The 19,059-nt window shown below is 42.6% G+C and overlaps 1 protein-coding gene across 2 annotated transcripts in view; it reads left to right on the plus strand.

Moving 5' to 3' along the window:
* The window catches only part of LOC149217466 (uncharacterized), a 342,847-nt gene that overhangs the window by 113,315 nt on the left and 210,473 nt on the right, over positions 1-19,059 (plus strand). For both annotated transcript variants that reach the window (XR_016250681.1, XM_089391373.1), the window contains exon 5: positions 13,791-13,880. Coding sequence is in view for 1 of the 2 variants with exons in the window: in XM_089391373.1 (XP_089247499.1) it covers positions 13,791-13,880 (90 nt within the window). In the remaining variant the exon portion in view is untranslated. The remainder of the gene's footprint in view (positions 1-13,790; positions 13,881-19,059) is intronic.

A 19,059-nucleotide genomic window follows, 5' to 3' on the forward strand; every position in this document is an offset into this window, starting at 1 on the left:
GATCAGATCTAGAGGAGAGGATGCTCTATGAGTCTTGCTGGTGTCAAACTTTTCTCTAGGATGTTTGCCAAGGACACACCCTTCACAAACTCCTTTGGAGAAACTGATATTTGGCAAGCCTTCCGCCATCTGATGCTTGCTTAGCTGCTGCATATACCTGTAATTTAAGTGACCAAACCTCATGCCAAAGCCTACTACTATCATCAGCATGTGTAAGCAAAAAGGAGGATTCAGATTCAATAAATTCAGAAAATGTATATAGTCTAACTCCATTGTTTACCTCACTGGTTGCAATTTTGGAGCTGCTATGTAGGTCATATATGTTCACTGCATCTGGAGTGAATTCCACTCTCTTTTCGGTGCCATAATGAGTGATCTGATAAATTGAAAGCAGGTTTACCGAAAGTTTTGGAACATGAAGCACATCTTCAAAGCTTCCGTGTAAAAGTTCCACTCTACCTTTTCCGGTGACCTCAATAGGTGAGTCATCTCCCATGAGGATGGCAGGTCCTTTGCATGCATACAAAGAGGAATAAACCCCCTTTGCAACAGCCATATGATGTGATGCACTAGAATCTATAATCCATGCATCAGGGGAAGAGTTAATTGCAACTAAAGCATGAAAATTGTTACCTTTCCCGTGTGGCAGATCCTCAGTTTTCTTCTTGGCACCCTGAGGGATGTGGTCCCCAAGGTTGTGCTTTTGAAGGATTTTTTCCATTTGGTCAATTTGTTTCTTCATGCAAGAGGATTCCGGATGGAATCCTCGGTGACAGTAGGTGCATTTGTCTCCTTTCTTCCCTTTCTCATTTCTGGAGCCGGAGGAGTCATTGAAGGGCTTGGTGTACCCTTCCTTCTTTGGATGGGAATGCGCTTTTCCCTTGTCTTTTTGCTGCTGATTTTTCTGATTTGAATCAGATCTGTGATTTTTATTGTGGCTACCATCATGCACAACAAGTGCATGCGCTTTTGGAGGTTTGATTTTCCCCATGCCAATGAGTTTATCTTGCTCAAAAGTGAGGGACTCCATGAACTCTTTGAGAGAAGGCATAGTGTAGGATTTACCTGTTGCGAGCCTTACTGAATGAAATGTAGACACAAAGACGGAGTATTCTGGTCCGAGCTTTGACATAATAGAGAGAACTTGGCGACTCTCCTCCTTGGATTTGTCAATTCCACAACCCTTGAGTTGCAACAATAGATCATTATATTTGGTGAAGAAGTCTTGAATTTTGTCATAGTTCTGTGGATCCAATGAGAGCAGCTCCACTTCGAGCAGATGTCCTTTCATCTCATCCTGTTTCCCGTAGAGTTCTTCAACCTTTTTCCAAATCTCATTGGGAGTACTGCAGGCAGATAGATGAAATTGCAACTTTGGGGAGATGCACATGCATATGGATCCATGGGCCTCATCCATGTGGTTGAGGTACTTGGATTTCTCTATGGCTGAAGTGGGTTCCACTTCTGCAGCCATGGTAATCCTGTACAACCCTTTTTGACGAAGGTATCAAGCCATTTGATCCTTCCATTCGTGATAGTTGTACGGTGTTAGGATTGATGCTTTGGGAAACTCCATTTTTCTGTCGATCTTCGATCTCCAAGCCGTAATACCTGCAAAATAAAATGTGCCTTTTATCTAGCAACCTGTGGGCTCTGATACCATGTAAATGTGTTAGAAAACCTACACAGATGAATCTAGCTAGTAAAGGTTGAACACATAGCTTTGCAGAGCAAAAACACTAAAAAGAAAATCGAAAGAACAAAAAGAATTATTGATTCAGAAAATAGGTTACAATGCTCATGATATAGCATTATTGGGTGAAGATCCCAAGGTAATGTGCCATAGTGGTGATCAATGAGAGGACTCAACACCTACAACAAGTTTCGGAGAGAACTAGCCAGTTGCAGAGTGAAAGGAGGAGCAAATCAGGGAGTAAATCATGTAGAAGAAATAGCCAGTTGTGCAGTGAAAGGAGGAGCAAATCAGGGAGTAACTCATGTAGAAGAACTAGCCAGTTGCGGAGTGAAAGGAGGAGCAAATCAGGGAGTAAATCATGCAGAAAGGATCTTGCATGTAGTCCCATGCTCTAACTAAGTGTCCGCGCAAATTAGGGAGTAAATCATGCAGACAGGATCTTGCATGTAGTCCCATGCTCTAACTAAGTGTCCGCATGTGCCAGTAATGAAGGTCCTAGGTGTGTAGTACCTCCAACACGGGCCTTCGTTGTAATGTGACGGGCCATATGTAATATCCCTTATCAGAGATATTCTTCAAACACAAGCAAACTCCAACCAGAGAAATAACAGTAGTGCAACATACAATAATGTATACATGGAATATAAGCAGATACTTAAGAAATGCAGAGAGAAATGCTAAGCCATTTTATTATACTGAGTAATGGAAAGAGTACAAGAGGTGATAAGAAAGATGGCACCTCGACTTGCACAAGGCAAGTGAAGAAATACACTCAGAATGGTAAGGAAATGGCCTTTCTTTGAACTGCGTCCAAACTGCTGGAGAACTGTTGTGCTGCTGCTACTGTTGGAATCAAATGAGGATTTGGGGCTGTTCCCCTCCTCAGAAAATGCTGAAACTCTGGAATTAGCCTCTGCTCAATAAACCCAGAAAAGCCCAGAAAACTTTTCTAAAATAGCTGACCCCCGAAAATCACCCCTTTGGAGATCTATGCAATCCCTCAAGGCTCTGCGCTGCCCCTGAAGAGAATCCTCCAAAACTCTACCCGAAACTCTGCCAAAATCCTCCAATATGCAAGGGCTGATTCCTTGCTCAATCTCCAAGCTCAAATCCTCCACAAAAACTAAATCCGGAGCTCCTACCAAAAGACACTGCGTCCTCCCTCTCAAGACTGCGCAGTCATCCAAATACTCAGTTCCTCCTCAACTCCAGAAATCGCTCCTCTTGCAAAATACTGATAAAACTACCTTGCCCGAGCAGGCACTCAAAGTCCCCCGGGCCTAAGGGTGAGATCTCTGAACGGAGACACTTGATACACTAAAACAGTGCTGCAGATAGGCTAAACAACTAGCGTGCTCTAAAAGTCGAAGTGACTAGCTCAAATGCAACATAATCGAATGATCCAAAATGAGGAGGCTCCTCTCTCCTTTATAGCGTTGTCCTCTCTCAAAACCCTAAGGCCCACCTCCTCCAATGTAGCCTCTCTCTTGCCACGTGTTCCTTCTCCATCTGCGCAGTCCCTCCAAGTGTCTACGTGGGCCCCTTCTCTACATGGTCCTTGGGCCCCCTTGGCTCCCCTTTTAAGTTACAACATTGTGCTACTAGGGAGTGACTTTATTCATAAAGTGAGTTATGTCCCCCTTCCCTCACCGTTTTATTTATAACTATAGAAGGCAAAATTGAGCAAAATTGAATATTCCAATTAGCCATGGCTAATTAGGAATATTTCAGTCTCCCCTGGCAAAACGTTGCTTGTCCTCAAGCAACTGAAGTGATGGATGCTGCAAAATTTTCTCACTCTCCCAAGTGGCATCCTCATCCGGTAAATTCTTCCACCTCACCAAGAATTCCCGGACTGTCCTGCTCCGTAGCTGCCTCTCCCTAGTATCAATAATAGCCTCTGGCTGCAACACCAAATGCCCCTCATCATCCGTGGGTGGTAGCTCATCTGTCACTGTCACCTGCTGCCCCAATGCCTTCTTCAGGCATGATACATGAAAAACGTTATGAATCTTGCTGCCTTGGGGCAGCTCCAATTCATACGCAACCTGTCCAATCCTGCGTATCACCCTGTATGGCCCATAAAAGCGGGGCTTGAGCTTATCAGCTCCCTTCTGCTTCAGTGACGACTGTCGGTATGGCTGTAATCGTAGGTAGACCAAGTCCCCTACCTCAAACTGTCTCTCCACCCGACCCCTGTCAGCATACAGCTTCTGCTGGTTCTGCGCTGTAGCCATATTATCCTTGAGAGCTTGGAGGATATCCTGACTCTCTTGGATCCAAATCTTGGCTCTTAGAGCCTTGCTAGCACCAAACATCACGTCAGCAAAAGATAAAGGATGATATCCATACAAAGCATAGAATGGTGACATACCAATGGACATGTGATGTGTAGTGTTGTAGTAGTACTCCCCCAGATGTAGCCACTTCAGCGATGCTCGTTGCTGCCCACTGACATAGTTACGCAAGTAGCCCTCCAGCTTCTTGTTAACTATCTCCGTCTGCCTGTCTGTCTGTGGGTGATAATTGGTACTCGATGTCAACTTTGTCCCCACCAACCAGAAAAGCTCCTGCCAAAACCCGCCCATGAAATGGTTGTCCCTGTCACTGATGATGGTCTTAGGAAGACCATGTAGCCTGAAGACCTCTCTGAAGAACAACTCGGCCACCTGCGCTGCTGTGTAGTGTGCGGATATGGCGAAAAAATGTGCGTACTTTGTCAGTCGATCAACGACGACAAAGATACAATCCTTGCCCTGCACCATGGGCAACCCTATGATGAAGTCCATCGAAATACTCTCCCATTTCCCCTCCGGAATGGGAAGAGGCTGCAATAATCCTGCAGGATGGCTCATCTCCCCCTTGTTCCTCTGGCAAATATCGCACTCCCGGATATGCTGGAGTACGTCCTCCTTGAGGCCCTTCCATGAGAACCTCTCTCTAATGGCCCTGTAGGTTTTGGTAAACCCTTGATGGCTGGCCAATGGTGAATCATGTGATGCCTGAACTATCTTCTTCTTGAGCTGAGATTCCTCAGTCAAGAAGATCTGGTCCCTATAGTAGATGATCTCATCGATTACCTTGTACCTGTCATTCGCCACCTGCCCATCCAGAACCTCACATGCAAATCTGTCCTTGGAGTACTCTACTAAGAGTTGAGCCCTCCAGTCTGTGTCCAAGCTCATAAGAGACAACGTGGCTGGTCTACGTGAAAGGGCATCTGCTACCACGTTGTTCTTACCCTTGACATACTCAATGTCAAAGTCATACGCTTGGATCTTACTGATCCACTTTTGCTACCTCTCCTGTAGCTGTTTCTGCTCCAAAAAGAACCTGAGGCTGTTGTGATCAGTCCTCACCCTAAACCTGTTACCCACTAAATACTGCCGGAATTTGGCCAATGCATGCATAATGGCCAGCATCTCCTTGTCGTATATGGAATACAACCTCTTATGCGGAAGGAGCTTTCGGCTCTCAATGGCTATAGGGTGACCTCCCTGCATCAACACTGCGTTGATCCCCTCTCCCGATGCGTCACACTCCAAAACAAATGGCTGCGAAAAATCCGGCAATACAAGCACTGGGCAGCTGCTCATAACCTCCTTGAGCCTGTCAAACGCTCGCTGCACTGTATCTGACCAACTGAATGCCCCCTTCCTCGTCAAATCTGTCAGGGTTACAGCAAGTTGTGAGAAACTCTTAACGAACTTCCGGTAGTAAGTACAAATGCCAATGAATCCCTGGAGTTCTGTCATGTTCCTCGGCTCCGGTCAATCTCTGATGGCCCTGATCTTCTCCTCGTGGAATCTCACTCCGTCCACCCCTATGATGTGTCCTAAGTACAACATCTCCGTCAACCCAAACTCACACTTGGAGAGCTTGGCATAGAACTGCTGCTCCTCTAAGATGCGCAACACTATCTCAATGTGCTGGAGATGCTCCTCCCATGTCTTACTGTAAATGAGAATATCATCAAAGAACACCAACACAAACTTCCTTAAGTGACTGCGGAAGATGTGATTCATGCAGGATTGGAAAGTAGCTGAGGCGTTGGTTAGCCTGAAGGGCATCACCAAAAACTCAAAGTGCCCATAGTGACACCTGAAGGCGGTCTTGGGAATGTCCTGCTCCCTCACGCGAATCTGATGGTAACCAGATCTCAAATCAATCTTTGAGAAGAACCGTGCTCCTCTCAACTCATCCATCAACTCATCGATCCTGGGTATACGGTACCTGTTCTTTAGGGTCTTCTTGTTCAGGGCCCTGTAGTCAATGCACATCCTCAATGTGTCGTCCTTCTTCTTCACCAACACCACGGAATAAGCAAAAGGACTCGTGCTCGGCTGAATGTGCCCAAGAGCCAACAACTCCTGAATGGCCCGCTCAATCTCATCCCGATAGGCCTTGGGATGCCTATAAGGGGTAGTAATCACTTCCTGTATGCCCTGCTTAAGCTCAATGGTGTGCTCAAACCCCCGGTTCGGTGGCTGTCCTGGCAGAATCTCCCCAAACACTGTGGCATACTGGTCAAGGATGGACTGTATCTATGGGTGCACCGTCTGCCCTGTGGTCCCTGCCTATGATGCACGCAGCTCCACTGGCCACTCTACGTCTCCCTTCCGGAAGACTGCCTCCATCCGATGAGTCGAAACAGTCTAAGGCAGATATGTGTGCTGTCCCCATATCTTCTCATGCCTCCCTGTCTTCTCATCATCCCACTCCATCTCTAGGGCCTTCCAATCTGTCGTGACCTTGCCTATAGTGATAAGCCATTGAACACCCAGTATCATGTTGGTGTCCGGAATATCGACCACGAAAAAGTGGTCAGTTAGTGTGTAGGTGCCCATCGTCACTGATAACTCTGGAACATAACGAGCACACACCATGGTCTGATCTCCTGGGACCAAAACTGAAAAGCCATCTAAGCTCTCTGTCTGTATACCTCTCCACTCAACCATCTGTGCATCGATGAAGTTGTGGGTTGCCCCACTGTCAACCAAAATTGATACTTGTTGGCCACATACTGTCCCCCGTACGCACAACATCAAATACTTGGGAACTCCTCGCAATGCTGCAAGGGCCCCTCTGGTAGGTGCAAAAGCTGCATCACCTGCTGCTGGTGGTGGAGGTGGCAAAGAATCCTGCTCGGCATGACTATCTCCTACCTCCACATCATCCTCCTCATCCTCTTCCCCGCTGCTCTCGATGAAGACCTCAATAAAATGTGCTTTGCCAGCAACACATCTATGTCTTGGCGCCCACGACTCCTAACAGGGAAAGCACAACCGCTTCTTCTTCAGCTCCCTCCTGGTATCATCATCAATCTGTGCTCGTCCTGGATTCCCCTTTGGAGGCGGAATCCTCACATCCTTACCCTTAGGCTGGAAAGCCTATCTCTGGGGGTAATGTGTCTGGGTCATGGGTAAGGCATCCTGTAAGTCCCGGGTCCTGCTAATAGCATCCTGGAGTGTGGCTAGTCTAGTGGATCTGACTAGACCCCGAAGTGGCTTTGCTAACCCCTCAACAAACATGTAGATTCTCCGTGCCGCGGATAGATCTGGCACCCTCACTGAAACCCTCAGGAAGTCTGCAATGTAGGTCTCTGGGTTCCTAGTCTGTTTGAGCCTCGTTAGCTTAACAAAGTGTTGTTTCGGATCCCTCCTGTCAAACCTCTCTATCAGTGTCCTGGTGAACTCGGCATATGTCGTCATTGTGGAGTGTCTGAGTGTAACCAACCCATGGAACCACCAGGCCTGGGCTTCACCATCCAAATGTAATGTCGCCACCTTGATGGCCTCTGTCTCCGACATCTGGTTAAGCTGGAAATAGATGTCCAGCTTCTCCACCCAAGACTTTGCCGAACTGTTTGATGAGCCATCAAGCGTAGGCAAGTGGAATCTACTAGTTGTGCGGTGGGTGTCTTCATCATGATAATGCCAGTATCCTCTGTGATGGTTGCGGGGTCTACTATCCCGCTGGAGCTGAACAAAGTCTCTGAATGAGAGAGCATCCTTGAACTCCTGCCCATAGGCCTAGTACTCTGCAAAATAATCGCCCATATGACCGTGCTCTACCTCCTGCTGGGCTCCGGCCCCTGTGTCTGCTCCTAGGAAAGTGGGCATGGTAGAGTGTGTAGGGGCATGTGAAGCCATCTGCTGAGTAGTATCATGCTGAGTGGCACCCTGCTCTGGCAAATGGTGGGATGTACCCGATCCCTCACCAACCTGGAAAACCCGTGGGTTCTCACGCTGTCTAGCCTCCACTGCCGTGAATCTCTGCCCCATCACCTTGATCTGCCTCGACAGATCCTGCACTGATTTGAGGAGCATGTCCGCAAATCTTTTCCCGTCCTCATCTGCCATCGGATCCTCCTGTTCTGCGTCCACCACAGGCTCCTCCTGTTCTGTGTTCACCACAGGTTCCTCCTGTTCTGTGTCCACCACCCGAACACAGTCTCCCTCTCCGTAGGTGTTCTCCAACCTACGCTCAATATCTCTGTATTTCCTACCTCTATAACAGATGTAGGGCTTCTCCCTCAGTGTCATAGACTGCGAGCTCCATAGGCTGAGCTAGATCTATGCTCTGGTACCACTGTAATATCCCTCATCAGAGATATTCTTCAAACACAAGCAAACTCCAACCAGAGAAATAACAATAGTGCAACATACAATAATGTATACATGGAATATAAGCAGATACTCAAGAAATGCAGAGAGAAATGCTAAGCCATTTTATTATACTGAGTAATGGAAAGAGTACAAGAGGTGATCAAAAAGATGGCACCTTGACTTGCACAAGGCAAGTGAAGAAATACACTCAGAATGGTAAGGAAATGGCCTCTCTTTGAACTGCGTCCAAACTGTTGGAGAACTACTGTGCTGCTGCTACTGGAATCAAATGAGGATTTGGGGCTGTTCCCCTCCTCAGAAAATGCTGAAACTCTGGAATCAGCCTCTGCTCAATAAACCCAGAAAAGCCCAGAAAGCTTTTCTAAAATAGCTGACCCCCGAAAATCACCCCCTTGGGGATCTACGCAATCCCTCAAGGCTCTGCGCTGCCCCTGAAGAGAATCCTCCAAAACTCTACCCAAAACTCTACCAAAATCCTCCAATATGCAAGGGCTGATCCCTTGCTCAATCTCCAAGCTCAAATCCTCCACAAAAACTCAATCCGGAGCTCCTACCAAAAGAGACTGTGTCCTCCCTCTCAAGACTGCGCAATCATCCAAATGCTCAGTTCCTCCTCAACTCCAGAAATCGCTCCTCCTGCAAAATACTGATAAAAATACCTTGCCCGAGCAGGCACTCAAAGTCCCCCGGGGCTAAGGGTGAGATCTCCGAACAGAGACACTCGATGCACTAAACAGTGCTGCACACAGGCTAAACAGCCAGTGTGCTCCAAGTCGAAGTGACTAGCTCAAATGCAACATAATCGAATGATCCAAAATGAGGAGGCTCCTCTCTCCTTTATAGCATTGGCCTCTCTCAAAACCCTAAGGCCCACCTCCTCCAACGTAGCCTCTCTCTTGCCACGTGTTCCTTCTCCATTTGCGCAGTCCCTCCAAGTGTCTACGTGGGCCCCTTCTCTACGTGGTCCTTGGGCCCCCTTGGCTCCCCTTTTAAGTTACAACGTTGTGCTACTAGGGAGTGACTTTATTCATAAAGTGAGTTATGTCCCCCTTTCCTCACCTTTTTATTTATAACTATAGAAGGCAAAATTGAGCAAAATCGGATATTCCAATTAGCCATGGCTAATTAGGAATATTACACCATACGAACCACAAAACCTGAAAAGAATGTGAGCTTATCAGAACCATCTTCCAATCGGAGAGATAAGGGCGAGGTCATATGTGAGGATGCCACTGTATACAATACGGAGTCACATGGATAAAGTTATTATAGTAGTGAGCCATCGAAGGTGATTAATGTAGCGAGACAAAGAAAACGAACCATCAGGTGTGACAAGCAGTCAAATGTGATCATGTGAACCCAGACCATGAAGAATACAAGCCACAGGGATATATATATATATATATATTCAAGCCAATGTTCTGAGCCAAAGCAAGCTACTGTAGTGAGACAATACAAGCCAAGGTAGCAATATGTAATGCGAACTAAGAATGCAGGCCTCCGTTGTAATGTGACGGGCCATACGAACCACAAAACCTGAAAAGAATGTGAGCTTATCAAAACCATCTTCCAATCGTAGAGATAAGAGCGAGCCCTTTTTTGTGTATGTCACATTGAACCAAGCTATAAGGTTTTTATTTATACAAATTAATGATCATCTTTTGGTGCCAACGTGCCCTTTATATTGAGAGATTGACTTGATCTTAAATTTGGAGGGAACTATATCCAAATTCAAACTTTGCTCGAAAATGATATTAGAATATATTTCTCTTGCTTTAATAATTATTGAATATATTCAACAAATAATTATTCGCCCATATTTATGACATATTAATAATAATAATTTCTTTATCAATTTGGATACACCTAAGGGTCACGATGGGCATATTTTGGGGTCAAAGGGTTTCCCTTTGGGGAAATTCATCCGAAAGCAGTCCAAATTTCAACAGTCTTTACATCCATCTAATGAAGATTCTAACCCTGATTAGCAGCAAGAGCAATGATGGATTGAATGGTAGTATATTAGGAAATAGGTGCAAATATCTCATCATAATCTTCTCCCTTATTCTAGGAGAATCCTCTAGCCACCAATCTCGCCTTAAACTTCTCAATGCTACTATCAGCTGCATGTTTGATTTTATATAACCGCTTGGAAGTCACTACAGACTTCCCCTTAGGTCTCAAAAAAACCTCCCATACATCATTTTTCACGATGGGCTCATATTCCTCGGCCATGGCATCTCTTCGAACCCGTTCCTTCACAAATTCTTCATAGATGCTAGGTTCATATTGTATAATATCACTCATGAAAGCAACATATCCCTGATATCTGTGAGGCTACTTGCTCTCTTTGAAGGTGCCTCTCGGGGCTAAGCGTCTCTCTGCATCCTGCAGTGTATCACGAAACCATAAAAGTCTCTTCCTCTTGGGTGGATCACAAGGAGGAGAATCCAAAGGATCCATGGGTGCCATCGGTTCATCTGCAAGGTCCCACTCAGACATGGATGGCTCTGCATCTATATCCATAGTATCATCTCTTCTCTCAGTGCTAGCAGGGACAGGAGAGTGCCTTGCTTTCCCGAGAGAAGCATCCTCATCAAAAGTCACATCCCGGTTGAACTCAATGTTCCTTTGACCTGGAACATATATTCTGTAAGCTTTAGAATTATCACAATAACCAACAAACATACCTTTCTTTCCTGAAGCTTCAAGATTTGACCTATTTTCCTTTGGTACATGAAAGTATACATGGCAGCCAAATATTCTCAAGTGTCCAACTTCTGGTTTCACACTTGTAAAAACTTCTTCAGGAGTCTTGTCTCCCAAGGCTTGATGAGGACTCCTATTTTGGACATATACAACAGTATTTGTAGCTTCTCCCCACAGAAACATAAGAAGCTTTTGATCATAAATCATGGCTTTGGCTGCTTCTAAGATGGACCTGTTCTTCCTTTCAACAACTCCATTTTGTTGAGGGTTGTAAGAAACAGTGACTTTTTTCTCTTAATCTCGGCTTCTCTGCAGAAGTCGTTGAACTCATTTGAAGTGTATTCTCCTCCATTATCTATCCTCAAGATTCTGATCTTCTTTCCAGTTTGATTTTCCGCAAGAGCTTTGAAGTCCTTGAACACATCGAAAACCTGATCCTTGGTCTTCAAGTAGAAGATCCAAGTTTTACAAGAGTAGTCATCAATAAAGATCACATAGTATAAATATCCTCCAAGAGATTTCACCGGCATGGGCCCACAAAGGTCAGAATGAATAAGATGAAGAATCTCCTTAGATCTACTGCTACTAGAAGGGAATGGTCCCTTGACATTCTTCCCACTGGCACATCCCTGGCATACACCTTCATGATCAACCTGAATCCTAGGTATCCCTGTAACCATCCTACTCAAGTTAGGCAAAGCCTTGTAATGGAGGTGAGAAAATCTTCGGTGCCAAAGCTCACATTGATTAGTGGTGTCATGGACCAATGCTTGAATTGGTCATCCACAAACTCTGTAAAGGCCTTCATTTCTGACACCAAGTGTGAAGGCTACCCTCATGCTAGAATTCCTTGGCCAAGCAAGGACTTTACCATCAATGAATGCAACTCTAAACCCCTTGTCTTCCATGGCAGAGATGGAGACAAGATTCTTCTTTAGGCTTGGCACATACAACACATCTTGTAGATGGATGGTTTGATTAGTCTCCAAATGAAAAGAAACAGAACCAGACCCTTTTACAGGATGAGAAGAATTATCCCCAAGTAAAATTTTCAAATTGGTCTCCCTCTCAACCAAATTTGAGAGGACTTCATGATACCTAGTAAAATGTCTAGATGCCCCACTATCCACCAACTAGCTATCAATACTATCTGAAGATAAGCGAGAAAGAGCAATGACAAGAACATATTGAGATTGAAAACTTGCAACATTATCAACATACCTTGTATTTCTGGTCCTCTTTTGAGGGCATTGGGTATCTTAAACACTTGCATGGGCAACATGATCTCTTCATATCCTTCTATTGTAAAAGTTGTTGTTGTGGGACCTTTGAGCATTTCTTCTATCAGGACAATCTCAGGCTATGTGGCCAAATCTATCACACTTGTAGCATTGGACTTTGGACAAGTTCCTTCTATTGTTGTTGAATGGTGGGGTTGGCTTCTTTGGCTTCCATTTGGAAGGTCTTCCTTTCCCTTTTCCTTTCTTGACATTGGCTGCAAAGGCTGTAGGTTCTCCCTCTTCTTGTCTCTTAATTCTTCCTCTGGAAATGAGCTTGGATTCCTCTTGAGTACAATTGCCCAAAAGATCATCAAATGTAGGGAGTTCTTTCTTGCAATTAACGCTTGTAATGAATGTCTCTTACGGCATGCGAGCCTTCCAAGGGTCATCTGCACAAGCTCTCTTTCAGGTATGATTTCTCCAATGGAAAGACGCTGATGTCTTATTTGAGAGATGCTCATGAAGTAGGCTGTTATAGATTTAGACTTGTTCATATTGATGACTTGGCTTAGATTGTTGACCTTATACATCCCAATCAATTTGTCATACATCTCCTTTGACTTCTTCATCTTGGACACATAAGTGATGAGATGATCTCAGAGAGAATCAATAATAATCTTCTTGGCCTTGATCTCAACATTCTTGTACTTGGATTTGGCACTAGCATTGGCATTCTCCGGAGGTTTAGCTATTTGGCCCTGCACATATTCCATCACATCATTATCTTGAAGAGTAAGATCCAATCTAGCCTCCCAAACACGTAATTAAAATTCTAAATTATAATGGCTAACATGGAATCAAAATACGCCTTTCATGAACAAACATTGGCAAAGCCAATTAGTCCTCTAGCTTTTCGATATATCTCCATCATCGGTATGTTCTTGATATCTCTATCTTGTGATTAATGGTTTTGTTAGCATTGAAATCAGGTACCATCCTCTGCAAACATGTCAAGGGCCCTTCCATCACCTCACCATCGAAAAAGTCACTAGTAAGCATAGGATAGGTTGTAGAGAAGTGATGCTGCATGAATAGGTCGATGGAGCATGCCAGTCCATTGACAATCAATTAAGTATACAAGGATACAACTTTCATATTTTAAGCAGGTGTTTCCTTTTGGATAGTGTGAAGGCATTCAGCTTCTCTAGTTCTTATGTTTATCTTTTTGGATAAGATTTATAATAACTTGAAGGATATATATAATAGCATCATTTCATTGTGTAGACCCTATTTCTTGCTTTTAGAAAACGTTATTCCATGCTAGTTCAATTCATTATCTTCTCCTAAAATTTATATATTTTGGTCAAGAAAATGTATACTTTCTTTTAAATTTGAAGTATTAGGGTATGAAGCTGACATCCCTTTTTAGTGTTGTTCTTTACATTTCAATGATTATAATATGATTTTGACAAAGCCCATTCCAATGGTCACAAGCATTAGTAAACGCTTGATAGTTTTTTTTTTTCGATTTTGCAGTGTGAAAGCAATTTTCCCCAATTGCTAGATCAAGAGAAACTTTTCAACAGGCTTGTTGCCAGGGAATGTGCAAGAGCTCATTGGGCAAAGGTAGGGGAAACAAGAAAAAGGAAAAATACTATATCCAATGGATGGTGAACTTATAGTATAGGTGATTGAACATGTTTTCTAGGCGTCTATCGCTATGTGTCCTGTATACATATAATAGAATCCAATTTTGAAATTGATGCACCATTGAAAACCACAATTCTTTCTTGTTTCCATTTAAACATTTTGCTTCTAAATTGTTTAAGTACAAAACTTTTGGATTTGTTTTTTATCATTTTCATTCTATTTCTTAAATTTCAGTATCAAATTGCTTTAGTATATGTAGCGCATGGTTAGTTTTACCCCTACTCAAAAGTTTTCATTTAATTTATAGTTATTCAAATTCTCAAATGGAAAATACAAATAAAATTTATGGTTTAGCTGGAGTTTACAAATGCAACGCATAATGCACAAGGGTGTAATGAGTTGGTTTTACCACCACTCAAATGTTTTCGTTCAATTCCTAGTTATTCTGCTTCTCAAATAGGACATGCAAATAAAATTTGTTTGGTTGATGGAGTTTATAGATACAATGCACAATGCACAAGAAGTGTAAAGAGACCAAATATTATAAGAAAAGGGATTACACAATATGATGTCTTGCTTCTATGACATAAATGACATGAATGGATGAGTATTTATTCTCTTACAGTCTTTAAAGTCTTACCTCATGTAAATGCTTCATTCATTTTGCCTTGCATTCTTGACACCTAATGCTTCTCTTCATACGGCTTGCTAACTATGCTATGTATTCCTTTCACTCTAAAAGGGTGATTGTGGTGCTTTGTATTCCTTTCCCTCTTGAGAATAATGTTAGATTCTTGGGTTACTCTGAAAGCGTTTACGCCATGTTTGTGGGTGCTTCCTGAGATTTGGGGTACATGGTTGTGTTCAGCCCCTGCTTGGTTTGAGACGGATTCTACCATGAGAGATGGTCTGTGATGGATATGCACAGTTGACATAGCTTACTCATTGGAGGTTTAGCTTTAGTTGACTGCAGGCGCGGTGTTCTTCCGTTGGGCGTTGGAGATCTCTTGGCAGTTTGGTGTATTATCTCTTAATCTTCCATTTCGGATGCAATGTCTTCACTAGGTGAAATGCCAAATCGAACTCTGAAGAGTTACCACTGTCACCTTAGCACCCTCTTCCTTCAAATTAGGATGACTTGCTATCAGCACAATTGGGCTTCCCTGGCTTTATTTAATACACAGAAATATGGTGATAAAGTGGTGGATTATGGAACTATAAATAATCTGTTTTTGGGTTTGGTTCAGAATGACATAATGCAAATTTACAGAGCAGCCCTATAAGTGATTTCAGATTTATAAATTGATAATGTTCTTGGACTTATGGGTAGAAAATCAACAAGAGTGTACTTAATAACTTATAGAATGATAATGTTCTTGGACTTGGAGTGTACTTTCTAGATCTGATTGGCTATGTGATACAGTTGTCAACAAACATATCTAAATTTGGTTGCACAATTTGTTTCTGAGATCTAAAGATGCAGATTTATATGTTGTCTCAGACCTGGTTTTGCATATAATAAGTAGTGAATTTTCATATTTAAAGATTGTTGGTCAATAAGTGTCATTGATGAAATATATACCTGTTGAACTCTCCTATTGATTACTACACCATCACTGCATTAGTTTCATGATGACATCACTCCTATGACGAAGCCATACTGTTCCAAGATAAGCCATACTGTCCTAACCATCTTCTGCACTAAATAATTCAAGGGCAGTCACAAAGAAAATTTTTTTCACCACCTTAGAGGCATCTCTTCATAATGATTTCCATACCATCTGAAAGAGGATTTTTCCCTCTTTCCAATGAGCCTTTACTTGCCCCAAAACTCCAAATGGTTGATGAGAAAATGAATTTTTAAGATATGGAAATGATATTTTTTATGAGACGACCTATACCTGGCCTACTTATGTCAGCCTGCTTGAAGGGACGTGTCTCTTCTTTCCTCCTTGCAAGAAGCCTATTAATACACAGTCTGAGATTCATTTTTCAACCATCTTTTTCAGTCAACAAAGACAGAGAGAAGGAACAAAGTTCACAACTCGTGAACCTTAAGGAAAGAAAGCATCAAAATTAAAAAGAGAAGCTCGAAACTGAACAGGAGATCATTTTCTAATCTTGAACAGCGTCCTACACCTAGACAAAAGCTCGGATTGGGGAGGCATTGGACTGTGGCTTTGAATTCACTAAACAGTGGTGCGGATCCTTTACTGTGTAGCTTGTTCCCCTTCAAAACAGTGCTCAGACTCGGATACCTGAAGACTACGGTCACTGTGGCTCTTGTATACCTCAGATCTTTGGCTCGGTGACTGTGCCTTAACCTGGACACTTCTGTACCTTGGACTGTGCAGTAGTTTGGTGATAAACCTTCGGACAAGTGCTACAGAACTGTGGATTCTTTACTGTGGTAAAAACACTCTGGCTCGGATTAAGAGACAGAACTTCGGACTGTGGACCATCGGCTTACTTCTGTGATAAAAAGACTTGGTTTCTAGCTCGGACTGCTATATCTCGGGTTCCTTCATAGACAGTGGACAGTGGAACAGTGCCTTAGCTGGACAGTGGACATAAACAGTGGACATAGACAGTAGTATAATGCCATTTCTGGTCAGCACATTGATGGATTAAGTGAAATGAAGACAAATGATTGCACAGTGAAGTCAACACAAGTGAACTTGGGAGTGATTGAACAGTGAAGTCAACATAAGAGATTTTGGGAATTGATTGAACATCGAAGAATTATGTCAAGGACATTCAAGTAAGTACTTCTCACATTCTCTATTAAAGGAAGACAAAAGGATTGGTGTCCTAGGGGTTGGTGCCTCTAAACACAAGGTTGGAGCCTTGAGAAGGATAGGGTCGAAGCCCTAGAGGTCGGAGCCTCACCAAAGTCCAAGTTGGTGCTTGGCAACAAGTTGGTGCCTGGAAAATTGAAGGGTTGGTGCCCTCAAATTATTATTGTACTCAATTATTTGAAAAGAGGATTGGAGTCCTCCCTTGTTCTTAATAAAACTATTATTATTCATTTCTTTCTGATTATAATTGTGAAGAATCTAACTGGTAAAAATAACAATTGAAAAGAAATACTGATTCACCCCCCTCTCAGTATTTCCAACAATTGGAATCAGAGCCAGCTTCTTCATTATCAGCCTAACAACTAGAAGAAGGATTCTTAGGTCACAATGAAGAATCAGGAAATGACAGGAAAGATTCCTTTGTTTGATGGTACAAACTTTGGTTTTTGGAAGAAGAGGATGTCCTACTATTTAATGTCCCTTGGACCTGAAGTATGGCAATCTGTTTTGGATGAGTACAAAGCTCCTCCCACTCTTCCGACTGATCAAGATGGAAGGAAAGCTTACATTGCAAATGCCAAAGCACTAAATTCCATAACTAGTGGAATCACTAACTCTGAATTCACAAAAGTCATGAGCTGTGATTCTGCAAAAAAAATGTGGGACAAGCTCATTGCTTTATATGATGGGGACTCTAAAGTTAAGAAGGCGAAGCTCCAAACTCATAGAAGGCAATTTGAGAGTCTTAAAATGGATGACGAAGAAGATGTTGCTTCATTCTTTTTCCAAGTGGCTGAATTCACCAAATCACTTGAAGGCTTAGAAGAAAATATTGAAGAAAGCACAATTGTTCAAAAAGTCTTGAGATCTCTTCCAGAAAGATTTGACTCCAAAGTAAGTGCCATAGAAGAAATGAAGGATTTGGATACTTTAACAATGGATGAACTTCATGGAATTCTAATTGCTTATGAAATGAGAAAAGTGATCCCAAATTCCAAGGAAGCAGCATTCAAAGCTTCAAAATCAACAAATAAGGGGAAGAATTGGAATACCAGCAGCGATGACTTTGATACTGAATCTGAAATGGCACAATTTGTACGAAAGCTAAGAAAAGGATCCAAGTTAAAAGGTAAGTATCCTCTTATTTGTTTTAAATGTGGAAGGATAGGTCATTATGCTGCAAAATGTCCTCATAAATATGATAGTGATGATGAGGAGGAATATAAAAAGGGGATGTTCAAAAAGAAAGGATCTAATAAGAAGAACTTCTTCTCCAAACAAGATGATTCTGATGAAGATGAATTCGTGATCACCAAGAAGAAATCAACTAAAAATATCACTTTTCACAAAATAAATGATGATGAGTCAGATGAGGAAAATGACTATGCTGGAAGCAGAGAAGTATTATTCATGGCATTTACAAATGATGATGACTCCAAACAAGAAGGCGAAGGAAGTGTGGATGAGTTACTAATAAGTGCCATTGAAGAAAATGAGAAATTACGAAAGAAGATCATTTCTCTCAAAGTAGAAAAGGAGGAAGCAAAAAGGAGGGAAGACTTCTTGAACAATAAACTAAAAGAGAAAGAAGAAATTTGCGAAAAACGTGAAGCTGAAATTGTTTCCCTAAGAAAAGAATTGGATCAAGTTAAAAAGAGTTGGCAAAGCTCTCAAACACTTGATAACATCCTTAATACTCAAAGACCTCAATGTGACAAATCTGGGATTGGTTTCAAAGGAGAATCATCAAGTACAAAGGAGAATGTGAATGAGGAAATCCAAAGAAGCTATGCTGACATTCTTTCTAGTCATCCAAAAGAAGAGAAGTCATCCCACCAAGAATAAAGGTCCACCTTTATCAATCCAAGGAATGAAGGAAGGACAACTCCAAGGAAGAATACTACTTCAAGTCAAGGCTATTCTAACAAGTACCAAACAATCTTTCTTGGTTATTGTTTTTATTGTAAAAACTTTGGTCATCAAGCCAAGCATTGCAAGGCTCGTAAGGACAATGCTTCAAGATATAAGAATCAACAAAGCAAGCCACTTGGCCTCAAAGAACAAGGGCAAATCAAGACTTACAACTCTTTTGATCCCTTGGCTAAGTATGATCAGATTTGCTCATTATGTAATGATTATGGTCATGATGAACAAAATTGTCCATTCAAAAGAGAAGGATTAAAAAGGGAGGAACCCACTGTAAATAGATGTGGCCTAGCTCTATGTGCTCATAGTGATGAAAATCAATGGTTCATGGATAGTGGATGTTCAAGACACATGACAGGTGACCGAAAGAAGTTTACCTCATTAAACAAAAAGGATGGAAATGTATCTTTTGGGAGTGGATCTGCCAAGAT

The sequence above is a fragment of the Pinus tabuliformis genome, chromosome 1_1 (genome assembly GCF_031772625.1).
Source record: "Pinus tabuliformis cultivar Carrire ecotype Pingquan chromosome 1_1, CPIR1, whole genome shotgun sequence".
NCBI classification, from domain to species: Eukaryota; Viridiplantae; Streptophyta; class Pinopsida; order Pinales; family Pinaceae; genus Pinus; species Pinus tabuliformis.